General features: G+C 34.2%; 1 protein-coding gene and 1 long non-coding RNA gene across 2 annotated transcripts; one reads left to right on the forward strand and one right to left on the reverse strand.

Annotated features, from left to right (window-relative positions):
- Nucleotides 1–869: 869 nt before the first annotated feature.
- LOC130591679 (uncharacterized) lies at nucleotides 870–2,978 on the forward strand. Its single transcript, XM_057395354.1, has 2 exons — nucleotides 870–1,577; nucleotides 2,229–2,978. The coding sequence occupies exon 2, from the start codon at nucleotides 2,277–2,279 to the stop codon at nucleotides 2,775–2,777; it is 501 nt and encodes a 166-aa protein (XP_057251337.1). The 5' UTR covers nucleotides 870–1,577; nucleotides 2,229–2,276; the 3' UTR covers nucleotides 2,778–2,978.
- A 6,959-nt stretch (nucleotides 2,979–9,937) lies between these two features.
- LOC130591572 (uncharacterized) lies at nucleotides 9,938–12,270 on the reverse strand. The gene is made up of 3 exons (XR_008969365.1): nucleotides 11,939–12,270; nucleotides 10,937–11,010; nucleotides 9,938–10,253 (listed from the first exon to the last, which is right to left on the reverse strand). It is a non-coding gene; the product is annotated as an uncharacterized LOC130591572 (long non-coding RNA).
- Between the last annotated feature and the right edge of the window lie 832 nt (nucleotides 12,271–13,102).

Genomic DNA, 13,102 nt, shown 5'->3' on the forward strand with positions numbered 1-13,102 from the left:
ACGGTAAATACAGGCATGAAAGTTAATAATTATATATATTTTTAATTCTCAAAGTAGTGCATCAACATGAATAAAAAGCTAACATGCTACATGTATAAGATATAAAGGAAGTATTGAATTATGTTTATAAAAAATTCAGGTCAATTTAATAATGTAGAAAAAATGCAAAATTAAATATGTTGCAACTAAAAAACTACTTTCTTAATAATGATAACTAGTGAATGATACTTTTCGTATTTTTTTGTCTAATGAGAAAAATTTAACGTAATGACATGATAATTAATTACATGATATTTTGAAGAAAAAACCCTTAAAAATTCGGGGATGAAAGCAATAGTTGAACTTTCTACAAGGAATTAGAGTAAGAGTTTATGTATACATGCTACAATAGTCTCTTGTTATTATTAAGAAAAGGTTAGGTATCTAACTGCTTGCGTAAATCTTTTAATGAAATATAGTCATATGAACTTATGATATTTTATTTGAAAAACTAAACAATTGTGTTATGTCAGATTCATGTTTAACCTTTTACTTTTTATTTCGAAGGTCACGTGTTTGATACCTTGTAGTTACACAACATTATTATTTTTTAATTGAGGATTTGACTTGGAAATAAAGCATCTTCATTAGAGCATTAGAAGAAAGTGTCACATGGCACCCAAACTTTCTTAGGATCACTTTTAATATATTAGTACAGATTTCCTTTCAAAGTATTCTCCAAACAATATTGTCAGGAAACGATGTTGTAGTGTTTGATTAATGCGGAAGAAATCAATGAAATAATAAGAACGAGAAAAGCAATAAAGAAGATAAACAAGAGAACACAAGGATTTACGTGGTTTGATCTAAATAGACCAACGTCCCACTACAAGAAAATAGGTTTTGGGCGACGGAATTGAAATTTAAAGGCGACAAAAAAGAATGTCGTGGCCCATTGTTGAAAACAAGGGCGACAAGCTGATTTTGTAGCCCATAATGTAGATTATGGGCGACAAAAATCGTTGTTGTTGCCCAAATTCATATTTGGGCGACGAAATAAGTTTTGGGTTGCTTGTTATCTTGATTAGGCGACGAAATTATATATTTCATTGCCCTTGTATAATAAGTGGCCCAATTCAAATTATGTCTCGTTGCACAAACCCAACAAAAATAGCTGAAAAGAAACCCACTCTAATATTTTCCCACGAAATCACGTATTTCACTCCTTCAAGACTCCAACTGCTCACTTGTCAAAAAATTAAAAAATTCAACTGCTCATCTCCTCCTCTACTGACACCCTCTCCGGTCCGCCGTAACACTCGCGCGTCTCCTGCGAATGTGCTGATGTCCGACGACTTTTCCGGCACTTCCTGTCGCCGGCAAATCTGCTGCTGTCCGTCGACTTCATTCTCGCTCCGATTTCTCTGTTGTCCGGCGAATATCCATTTCCCTCTCGTTTCTTTGCGGCGAAGCAGAACCACCGGTGCTCTCTCTCCTCTCGTTTATTGGTTTTCAGTGTTGTCTGTGGTCGACGAAGATGTAGAACAAGGAAAACCCAAAGTTGAAGATAACAATTATACATCCAGATCTTGGTATAGGTAATTTTCTACTCCATTTTTTTCTGGTAAATTTTTAATTTTGTGGATGATTATATCATTTTGTGGATGATTTGGTTGAATTATTGTAGATTAAAGTGTCAAATATGTTGTTAGCAATATCTTCACTGAGAAAAATGCCGAATTCTTGCCTATTTTGATTGTTTACGCAATAATGATGGATTTAGATGTGAGTTTTGGCCGATTAATGGTGGAAGTAATTGAATTTCAGCGAACCGTGTGTTTCGATTTAGTTCTTTGGTGATAATCATTCATGTAGGTTATTAACACTATGTGAGTTTGTTACTCATTTCAGAAGTATGAAACAACATATAATTCAAAAGACAAAATGATTCTACTCCCTCGGTATAATAAGCAACAGCATGACAACATGAGAAAATGCAGGATATTATGTGCTTAAACAGCAAACTGTAAGGAGAACATTAATCTGGGAGTTTGGGTTGTTGCATTATCTGTTCCAACCAACATTACAGCATTATAGGGGTTTCATTATTGCGTTGTTGATACCTTTAGATATCTATGAAATGTGATTCATAACATAAATGCCATTGGGGAAGGAAAGATATTTGGCGTTGAACCTAAATGTGAAAAAATGATAATGAGTCTCATCTTTTCTGGGTAAATTTCTCTTAGCTCTTGAGCTTTTAGGACCTCATTAACAGCTACTCTGAGTATGATGACATGGATGGAGATATATTGGAAGAAGAACCTGATGGAGAAAAGGATGAAACTTTAATGGGTGCGAACATTTTGTCTGCGGAAGATAAAGGATGGTTATCTCTTCCAGATAGCATATACAGTAGCAGCTCTGATGGGGGCAGTGTTTCTGGTGAAGTCAGTCCCTCAAATGGCTTTGGTCTTGAAGAAGCTTTAGAGCATCTTTCAATTAACTCCAACAACGAAGAGGATGGAGATCAGAAGGAACGACCTTTTTCCACTGCTACTAAGCACCAAGACATCTTACATAATGGGATGTTAAATGAGATGATAGTCAAGGATGATAGTACTGGTCTTTCTACAGATGTACACCCTAATGACCTTAGAGATGGTGTCTGTTTGGAAAATAAATTATCAGCAGATTCAGTTCCCAGCATGCTTAAAGAAGAGAACTTAGAGATGAATCTTGAAGGCAAAGATGAAGCAACCTCGTCAAATAGAGTTGGACTTGGAGAGGACAGTTAGAACAATCAACTTAAAAAGGATGGTGTTCGAGCAATCAAGGGTAAGAGTAAATTACTTTTTTGTATTGCATTTGCTCAACTGGAAAGATGATGTTTCTTCTGGGTGAGGATTCTTTTAGACACTATGGAAAATGAACTCGGGAGGTAGAAAGATGGAAAGTATGTCATGCAATTAAAAAAACTCAAATCTAGCCCCACTACTAGCTCCGTAAACTCCAGATAAGATTCACATAAGTGAAGATCATTGGCTGAACCAACTAGCTCTTGAGTGAGTTAGTACAAGAATTATCTAGTGTGTTAGTTATAAAATTAACACTTTTCCACTATTATGTCTTAGTGCAACAACTTGGGGTCTTGAGAATGAATAAGTAATGTCTGAAAATTCTAGATATTGAACCTTGTGCTACTATTCTGAACTTATGATGCATAATAGAACATTGAAATATTTGTAAATTTTTTAGGATTGATTATGTAAGTTGTGGCTTGTCTATTTACAGACTCCACAACTGTCCATTAGATAAGAAAGGAAATCTTCACTTTTAGTGATGTAGTGATGGGTGCATCTGGACATATTTTTTTTTTTTAGGACGGAAGAGTAAAAAGGTCATTCCCCCCCCCCCTTCCATTTTTTTATCACATGGGTGTCTAATTTTAACGTTTTCGCTTTTATCATGAACAATGGGTCGTGACTATCTTCCCAAATTAGCAAAGGAAAGCTATATGAAGTATGACAAGGCTTGAATTATGTGAATTTCTTTGTAAATAATGGGTAGTGTTAATTAGTTTTTTTTAGATTTACTTTGAATTTTGTAAGATATTCAAGTTACGTCGGATGTTGAATTTGAAGATTATTTTTACTCCCACCGGGTGTTTACAATTTGCTATTCCATAAATACTTCTTTTATTATATCATACTTTTATTTTTATAAGTTTATATACTTATATATGAAATTTTGGGCAACTAATTAAGTATTACACATTATTATTTGGATAAAGCGTGAGATTTAAAATTATGTAAAACATTTCGTTGCCCAAATTACTTTGGGCAACAAAATTGTTGTTGCCCAAGATAGCATTATGATAAGATTATAACACACAATGGGCGACGACAAATAGTGATTGTTGCACAAAGTTCCATAATATGGGCAACAAAAGTTAAGTTGTCGTTGCCAAAATTGTGTCAAGTTTAGGCAACGATATAAAAAACTCGTAGCACAAAATAGCATTATGAGCAACGAAAGCATTTCGACTCCCAAACTATAGTTTGTGCAACGAACATGATATTCGACGCCTAAAATGGAAAGGGCGTCGAGCCTTAGACGACGAAATTGGCGCGCAAAATCTCGTTGCCCAAACCTTTGTGCAACGAAATTGTCCCATTGGGCGACAAATATTTTGTTGCCCAAAACCTATTTCCTTGTAGTGTCCACAGGTGGGGGGATTCGAGCTTCTTCATTATGATGGAGAAAAACAGAGAGAATAATACAAGGAGTTCTGAAATACTAGAGGCTAAAAGTTTTGTGTCAAATAATGACTACCAAAGGGTTCATTTTATAATATAAGAAACCCTAACAAACCCTATAATATACTCCGCACAATACCATATAAGAAACCGCGCCTCCCGCGTCAAAATCCCAGTCCCTCGATCAGGTCGGGTGACATCCGCTAGATTGGGCGGTCATCAAATTCAAACTGGCTGATGTCTCTGGTCCGATTGGGAGTTGTAAGCCCGGTCGTAGTTCGCTTAGGGTGCCCGATCGGGGAAAATTTTAGTTCGACAGTGACTCGTAAAACAACCATAACTTTCTCGTTTCTCAACAGAATTGGGCATATGACCAGTTATTGAAAAATTCTTTGAACAAGCTATCAACTCTAATTTGAATCACATCAAAACCATTTATAGATTGAGTGATATGTGCATTAAAAGTCAGTCGTATGCTATTTTCACAAGATTTCAAGTCACAAATAACAAATATGTCAAAGTTTAAATAATAATGAAAATTGAGTCTAGTCTAGAGGCAGATCAATTTTTTTGTTAATACTCTAAGCAAGGAAGATAAATTGGACCACTAATTAGTACTTATAAGTTATAATATAAAGAATGAAATATGCAAAGTTTTCAAATAACAATCGACTCACACATTAACAATATACAATAAAAAGTATACATATAGATTTAGGAATATAACACCAATGGTGAAAATTTGTAATATAATACTTAAATTTGTAATATAATCCACATGCTCAACGTCGCCTCTAAGCTATGAGTTACCAACAAAACAGGAAGAAAGTTTGGATGACATAGAGGCTACACACTCAAAGGAAAATCCTTTATAATACCAATTGACAATGAATTTTTAGCTCCTCAAGCTAATATATTATATATATGGTGGCTAGAATCTATATCCCTCTTTATGCTCCTAATTCCAATGCAAGTTTTTTGACATGTATACCAAAGGATTTAAAAGAAAAATATTTTTTTGCACAAGTTATCTCAAACGTAAATTACTAAACTCCTATTTTTTTGAACTTTAAAAAACTGATTTAATTGAACCAAATTTAACTGAGAGAAACTTATCAAAAAAAATTGAAATTAACTAAAAATAAATCCAAAAAAACAAGGTCTAAATCTTTGTTATTGGCTTAAATTTTTTGTCATTATGGGTGTTTTTTGTTCAACTTATGAACTAAAGTGAATTTATTATTAGTCCTTATGTGAATATATATGAACTTATTAAGAGTGTTAAATCTTATTTCTTCTTAATTTTAAAAAACTAAATTTATTAGACCTTATTAATATATGTTAGAACTTATATAAACTATTTTTTTATAAATAGTAAAAATAAGATGAACAAAACAAATCGTATACCTTGAGAATATTTAACAATTTAAGTGTCCATAATAATAAAAAAAAACTTGTGTCTCAATTTTTTTTAACAATACTCCCTCTGCTTTTATTTATTTGCTACATTTTCTTATTAGGAGACTTGACCCACCAAAAAGTAATAGTATTATATTTGTTTCTCCTCTTTTTCCACCAAAAAGTACTATTTTTTTTCCCTTTTTCCATCCTATCTAATGCTAAAGTTGTCAATAAGTACACTAAAAAAAATAAAAATGACATCTCCTAAATTTTTGTATAAATCAAAATATAGCAAATAAATAAAAGCGGATGGAGTAAGATCAAGAGGGTTCGCTGACTCGCTCAAGAAGAATAAAGGAAGTTTAATGTCTTATAATACTCCTAGTTGATCTCCAAACCTTTGAGAAGCAAAATCACTACTTGACGTCTCCAGTCTCCACAACCTCAAGACTCAAGTCCTCAACATGTGTCTTAAACTGTGAAACGTAACAAGTACTCCTATTATGTCCCGGAGCCACTCACACACCCCAAAAATAGAAAAAGAACGGGCCCAAAAATAAAAAGGCAGCGGATTTGTCGAAAGCGGAGGGAGAGAGTGGGAGTTAAGGGGGCACGAGTTCCAAAGTTTTTGTTTCCTTACCCCCAGCTCTACCCTAGAATCGCGGGCAAGTAGCCAGACCTCACTGACCTCTGCCCGACTGCCCGCAATGAATATAAACTCCTGATTCATCACCACAACACGTGTACCATAACCCTTTGCACCAGCGGTGCACCGAATATATCCCTCTGCTTGCCACGTAACCCGTTGATGGGAGTGTCTGTTGTGTGAATTGTCTGTGAGTGTGACAGAAAATGAATTCTTTGGAGAAAGAAGAAGAACTTAGATTAATCAATCATCCTCATCAATGGGATTCTATGGGCGTTGCTGATCTTCTGATCACACACCCCACACCGACTCAGATTAATTCTTTACCCTTCATTTTTTGCGGTTTGTTAATTATAAATAAATTAGTCCTTTGTCCTACATTACTCCCTTTTCACCCTGTCATTTTTTGTCAGATGTGAGTTGATTAATTTCCTAACTGAGAGAATTGAAGGATCGATTTTGGCATATACTACCTCTGGTTTTATTTAGGTGCAATATTTACCTTTTTGCACAAACTTTAAGAAATGAGAAAAAAAAGTATAATTGACCCACTTTTCCCTGCTACTAATCATCATCATATATAATATTAAAACAAGAAAAAATTAGCTTACGTGGCAGCCTCATAGAAATTCTGCTCTCACAATTCACCCCACATTCATAGAGCAATGAAATAGATGCCACGTGTCACATTCCATTAAAATGATTATGTTTGATTCCTTTATTATTAGTTTCCCAAATTTTGAAAATCAGTCATTGAATGCTTTAGGAAACCTCCAATTTCCTTAAGTTGAAGATATATCCGTGATTTTGGGCTGTAAAAGTAAGATTCCTCACTGGAAGGAAATCTCCACTTAAGCAAATCTTCCAAGGTTTTTCCTTTCCTGTCAAATATTCCATTCAGCTACTCTTTTTGAAGTTGAAAAATATTTGCAGGATGATTTTAGATTTGATACTGAAATTGTTTAAGAAAATTTAGTTACACACAATTGAATGACCGTATTATAAATCCGTGCAAGAATATATACACAATTCAAAGCCACGTGTCAATCCTATTAAAATGATTTCATTGATTTTTTTTAAAATTCTTTAAGGAAATTTAGTTACACACAATTGAATGATTGTATTATAAATCCGTGCAAGTATATACAAAGCATGCAAAGATGTTTTACTCTTTTTCTCTCTTTTTTTTTTCTTTGAGATACATGCCTGTGCTGAAGGATGTTCAACAATTTTTCTAGATCATTTATGAGAAGTTTTTTTATCCAATAGTTACCGGTTTTATATCCACTAATTAGGAAATTGATTGTTTTATAATTGCTATAATTTAGGCAAAGAAAGGACTAATACCAACTCTATAACCATAAGTATTCACAAACATTATGTTAAACCCATTAAATATTACATACCCACAATTTCAAAACATCTCACCAAATTGAGAATCCTCAAATAGAGAAAATTATGATAAAAAAAAGGTGAATAATCAAAGGTCGGAGAAGATCGAACCAAAAGCAAAATAAATGAGTCGGCCATGGACATGAGCAATCAGTAAGTTGAGAGCGAGTGAGTCAGCTCATTTTTGCTGTAATTCATCCAAAAATGAGTATCAATTCGATCAATTGGAGTAAGAAAAAAAAGAGAGAGAGAAAAACTCCTACAAAACAACAATATATACAACCTGCACAACAAAACGGCAGTAGCAACTGGGAACCAACCAACAGAGAAGAAAGAGAAAAACTCCAACCCCAAAACCGCCATTAGATGAGAGAGAAACGAAAAACCCTAACAATTAAATTTTGCCAATGAGAATAATTTGATGTGACTAACAATTTTTTCACTTCTCTAGAAATGAGATAGAGACAGGAAGAAGAGATGGTATTCAAGTATTCTTTTTAATGGGGAGATCGAAGGTTTTGGAGGAGAGCGAGAGAAAAAAGAAAAAATGGTTTATGCAGGGGGTTTGAGTTTGAGTGTGGTGTTTTTTTTTTCTTTCTTCATTCCTTCCTCTGTTTACTCTTTTACCTTTTTCGCGGTGTTCCTATATGACATAATCATCCTATTATATATCATACTTTATGAAAGAATTATAAAACAACTCATGGGTGATGGGTTGAATGAAAAAATTGCAAATGTGAAGCAAGTAGTATATGATATCCTGATAATATGTTAGCCAGCTAATTAATTTTCTTTTTTCTTATTCACTATTGGTAATGAATATAATGAGATGCTAGCCCGTTCAGGAGGAAATGCAAATGCAATAATAATAGTCACACCATGACTATGATCAGAGGTTACATATAACAAAAACAATAATAGCTCAATCTTTAGTCCCAAAGTGGTCTAAGGTGGGCTAATATGAATCATCATAACAAATCATATCCACGACCAATACATACTAATTTATTTTTTAAAAAAAAAACTGAGATAGGGCATGTTCTCTTTACCATAAAACAACTGAACTGAATTGAACTGAACTGAATTAAATTATAACTAATAGTAATGATAACAATTTAGGAATTGAACTGAACTGAAAATAAGCTAGGGAGAACAGTCCCTTAAAGTGAGAGAAGTAAGACAAGAGAAAATATATGAAACAAGAAATTAAATTAGGTAAAAAAGTGAAAACCAACATATAAGGGTCGGTTCACTTCAACTTATTTTGACAAAACTATGACGATATAAGTTCGAAAAAATTTAGATGATTAGGTGATCCAACGGGTTGCCAACCCTCTAATTATTGAAATTTCCTTGGCCAAGAGTACATTCAGACATTAATTTTATGATTGTTTTCTCTCCAATTTATTTTATATATATATATATTATATATATATATATATATATATATATATATATAACCTTAGGATCACTCAAAATTTTTCCACGCTCTTACATTCAAATGAAACAAAAAATATAAATACATCCACTTATGAACTTATGCTTGATATTAATATCATTTTTAAAGAAATGTACACTTTGAATTTGGCCCATTTTATATTAAAATTCTAAAATAAAGGATTAGCAGAGAGAGTGCAACATGGCCCATGTGCTTAAATTATAAATATAGCTTTCTTTAATGAGCTTCGAGACACTAATTGAGAAGGTGAATCAACAAAATGAGTTAATTATATATCAAGCTTATATATCAAAAGAGGGATTTATAAGTATTCAATTTTAGTTGGTCTATAAGACTGTAAAACTGTTGTTGAAAGATTAGAAGTTATCGAATTAGAAAAGTTGTTAATTTGCCTATGCACTATGTTTTGACAGCTTCTTTTTTCTTTGATGTAAAAGATAATATTGAAATGGAAATCATATGGAGAACTTATATGACACACAGACATTACACAAGTATTGTGTATTTATATTTGTTTACTATACAAAATTATCATTTTCTAAATTATTCTTAATATTAAAATTGTGGTGGCTTAATATATTCTAAAATTGTTTTTAGGAAGAAACTAATGAGTAAGGATTATTTCAAGTAGCAACGGGGAATAAGGTATTTAGGCAAAAAAGTAAAGTGGGAAACCCCGTATGATACTCGTTACGTCAGATGGAACGGAGAATAAGGTATGATACAATATATCATCGAAATGATGGTAATTTCAGGTAGCAACAGGGAATAAGGTGTAACGCCCCGACTACTAATTCACTATTTAAGATAATCTAATTAGCAGCGGAATACCTATTTAGTCGAGGCATTACTGCCGCACCTTCGGTTAGGAAGGTGCAAGGCTACAATCATATAACATATTTAAACATTATGAGATAATAGTGATAACTTAAACATGTTATGATATAATAAAGTAAACAACGTTAACGTTACATGACATGACAATGATAATTTATATTAAAGAATATGGTCTTACATTCTAGTTAAGTTAACCTTACAAGTTAGTAGCACTATTACTAGATGATTTAATAAGGTGGTAATCCTTGCCACTACGCAGTACCATCGTCCCCAGCAGTACCTAAAACATAAATACAAACGTTAAGAGCCGAGGCCCAGTAACAAGCTACTCCAGCAACGTAAATTCATTTCAACTCATTTTATTTGCAAACAGGGGGAAAGAATAACTCAAACATTTGTCGAAATACCATTCATTCAGCTTTACCTTTATAAGCCATTAATCCTTTTATCCATTTTTCTTACTCTGGTTGCTGCAAAATCAGTCAGCTCTGGGACGTCTCCCAGCCATGTGTATGCACCACTGTGCAAGGACCTGTGTCCCGGGCATTACCCTACACCAATAACGGGCCAGTGCCCTAATAAACAGTAACGGGCCAGTGCCCCAGTAAACAGCTCGGTGCGTATACGACCGCCAATCAGCTCAGCAAACCAGTTCTTTCACTTTACGTTATCATGTTTCGTTACTTTTAATATTCATAGGTGATAAACATCAGTCATTTATCTCAGCTCTACCTCAATGATTAAGGTAGCAAAGTCATTTCATCTCATATTAACTTTTCATAAATCATAGGCCATGCTAATCCATCCAGTTCATAAAACTCATAGAATGTACTTACAAATAAATCATAGTAATCATCCCGCAACTCAAGAATAAACATTTTGATAAACTTTCACTAAATCACATTGTTCTCATGTTCATAAAAACATTTAAAGGGAATTGCGGGTACTAGCAGTAGATGTTACCTTGATTGCAGAATAATAATAATCCTCTTCTTATGTCCTTGATATCGTCCTTACTGAGCTCCGAGGAACGAGTTCTTTTAAGTTTCAAAACGAGTATTTTATAAGTTAGAAATTAATGGAAAATATTAACATAAGTGCTCCTTAAGTATGATTCTTAGTTTATAATATGGTTTATATAAGTTATAAAGTCTACTTATTTAGTGATTACGTAATAAACTGAAGTTATAATAGTTTATCCAAACCTTTATACTTAATTCTATAGATATTACTTAAAAATCGAATTAAAAGGATTATCCTAGAGGTGATCATTTTGGTCCGGCCCGCTGGCCCGGCCCGGCCCGGTCCGTTTTTGGGCCGGGTTTTGTGCAGAATTTTTCGGCCCGCGGGCCGGGCCCGGCCCGGTCATTTTTTTTTTGTTTTTGGGCGGGCTTTGGGCAAGCTAAAAACGACTTTTTAGTCTATTTTTTGGCCCGGACCGTTTTGGCCCGCAAAAGCCCGCTAAGCCCGGCCCGAACTAGTGGGCTTTGGACACAAAAATTCGGCCCGAATTTAGGCCCGGCCCGGCCAATGGGCAAATTTTTTTGGCCGCGGCCCGGCCCGAACCCGGCCCGGCCCATGATCACCTCTAGATTATCCTTCAATTAGTCATATTATCATGTCATGGTTTTATAAATTAATAATTGCATTCATATAAGTGAGCTACTTATTAAAATTACATGTAATATATTATTATAACTTTTGGACTAATTCAAGGGTATAGGCTATAACTTAAATAATCTAAAACTTGATAACATAGATTTTATACTACTATAATAACATTTGCTAAACTTAGGTGAGCTATTATTGGTGAGAAATTTTCTTAATTTGTTATAAGCTTGTACTAATCTTATTGTTATCACTTGGCTAAACTTTTTAGAAGTACAGATATGTTTATTGTTTAACTCAATTAGGAATTGTAAACTAAACTATAAAGTTAACACAAAAAGGGGAATTTAGTATTACCTGCACCAGACACACACACGCAGGAGCGAGAGAAAGAATGTGGGTCACCGACGGAGGCCTGCTGGTGGCGTCAGTTCGCGGCGGCGACGGCGACAGGCGGGGTAATAGTGACGGGCAGAAAGGTAAGGGGGGTGCGCGGTGGTGCGGCGGTGTCGCGGAGGAGAGAGAGAGAGACGAGTGTGCAGGGGGGGTCGAAGGAGACGAAGGTGCAGCGAGAGAGGAGGGCGACGGTCGGCGGTTGGTCGGCTGGGTGTGGGTTCGCCAAAGGTGGTCGGAAAGTGGGGAGGTGGTGGCTGTGTGGCGGTTGTGGTGGTGGTCGAAAATAAAAGAACAGAGGAGTTGAAATTCTGTTTTTACTTTCTTTTAGTTGATTTAATTTTTATGAATTGTTGTTGATTTTGTGTGGAAAATTTCAAACTCAATCTCCCTATTTATAGAGGAATTGCTATCTCACAAGATGAATTTCAGAAATTAAAAATTCACCAAACCATGAACATCCATGGTTTTTCAAGAAAAACAAGAAGCTTAACCATTGTTTTTGAGTGAATTTCAGTGGGTTTAATGAGTTTGTGAGGGAAAAAGTATAATTATAAAATGTTTGCTGGTTTTGTAAAACAAGGGAAGAAGAGGAATTCCATGGCTTGAGAGTTGTAGTCTTACACGCCATTGACAAAGGAGGAAGATGATTTTCCTCTTTTTCTTTTATTTCTTATTTACTGATGTTTGGTTGGGCTCATTTATGAGTTGGAGTTTCTTTGCTAATTTTATTACTCACCTTATGTATTACATTCAATTTCCAAATTACTTACAAGGTTGACTAGAGACTTTAGAATTTTAATTTATGAACCTCATTATCCAAAATTACTAAACATATATCTTAGAAATTGACTTACTAATTTTTATTTACTAAGATTGGTTCGCTTTTAGTTTATTAACTAAGATTAGTTATCAAATTAAATAAAATTAGAACTTGGGGATATTACATCCTTCCCTCTTAGAAAAAGTTTCGTCCTCGAAACTTGAGCTCAGTTAGAACCTATATCATTGATAACATATTTCATTCATAAAAAAATTCAATCCATATGATATATGCGAAATAAGCAATGTCATAAATCATTTCGTCAAACATTCAGATCATGTAGTATCATATAAATTTCAATTAAG

This window comes from Beta vulgaris, chromosome 5 (assembly GCF_026745355.1).
Source record: "Beta vulgaris subsp. vulgaris cultivar EL10 chromosome 5, EL10.2, whole genome shotgun sequence".
NCBI classification, from domain to species: Eukaryota; Viridiplantae; Streptophyta; class Magnoliopsida; order Caryophyllales; family Amaranthaceae; genus Beta; species Beta vulgaris.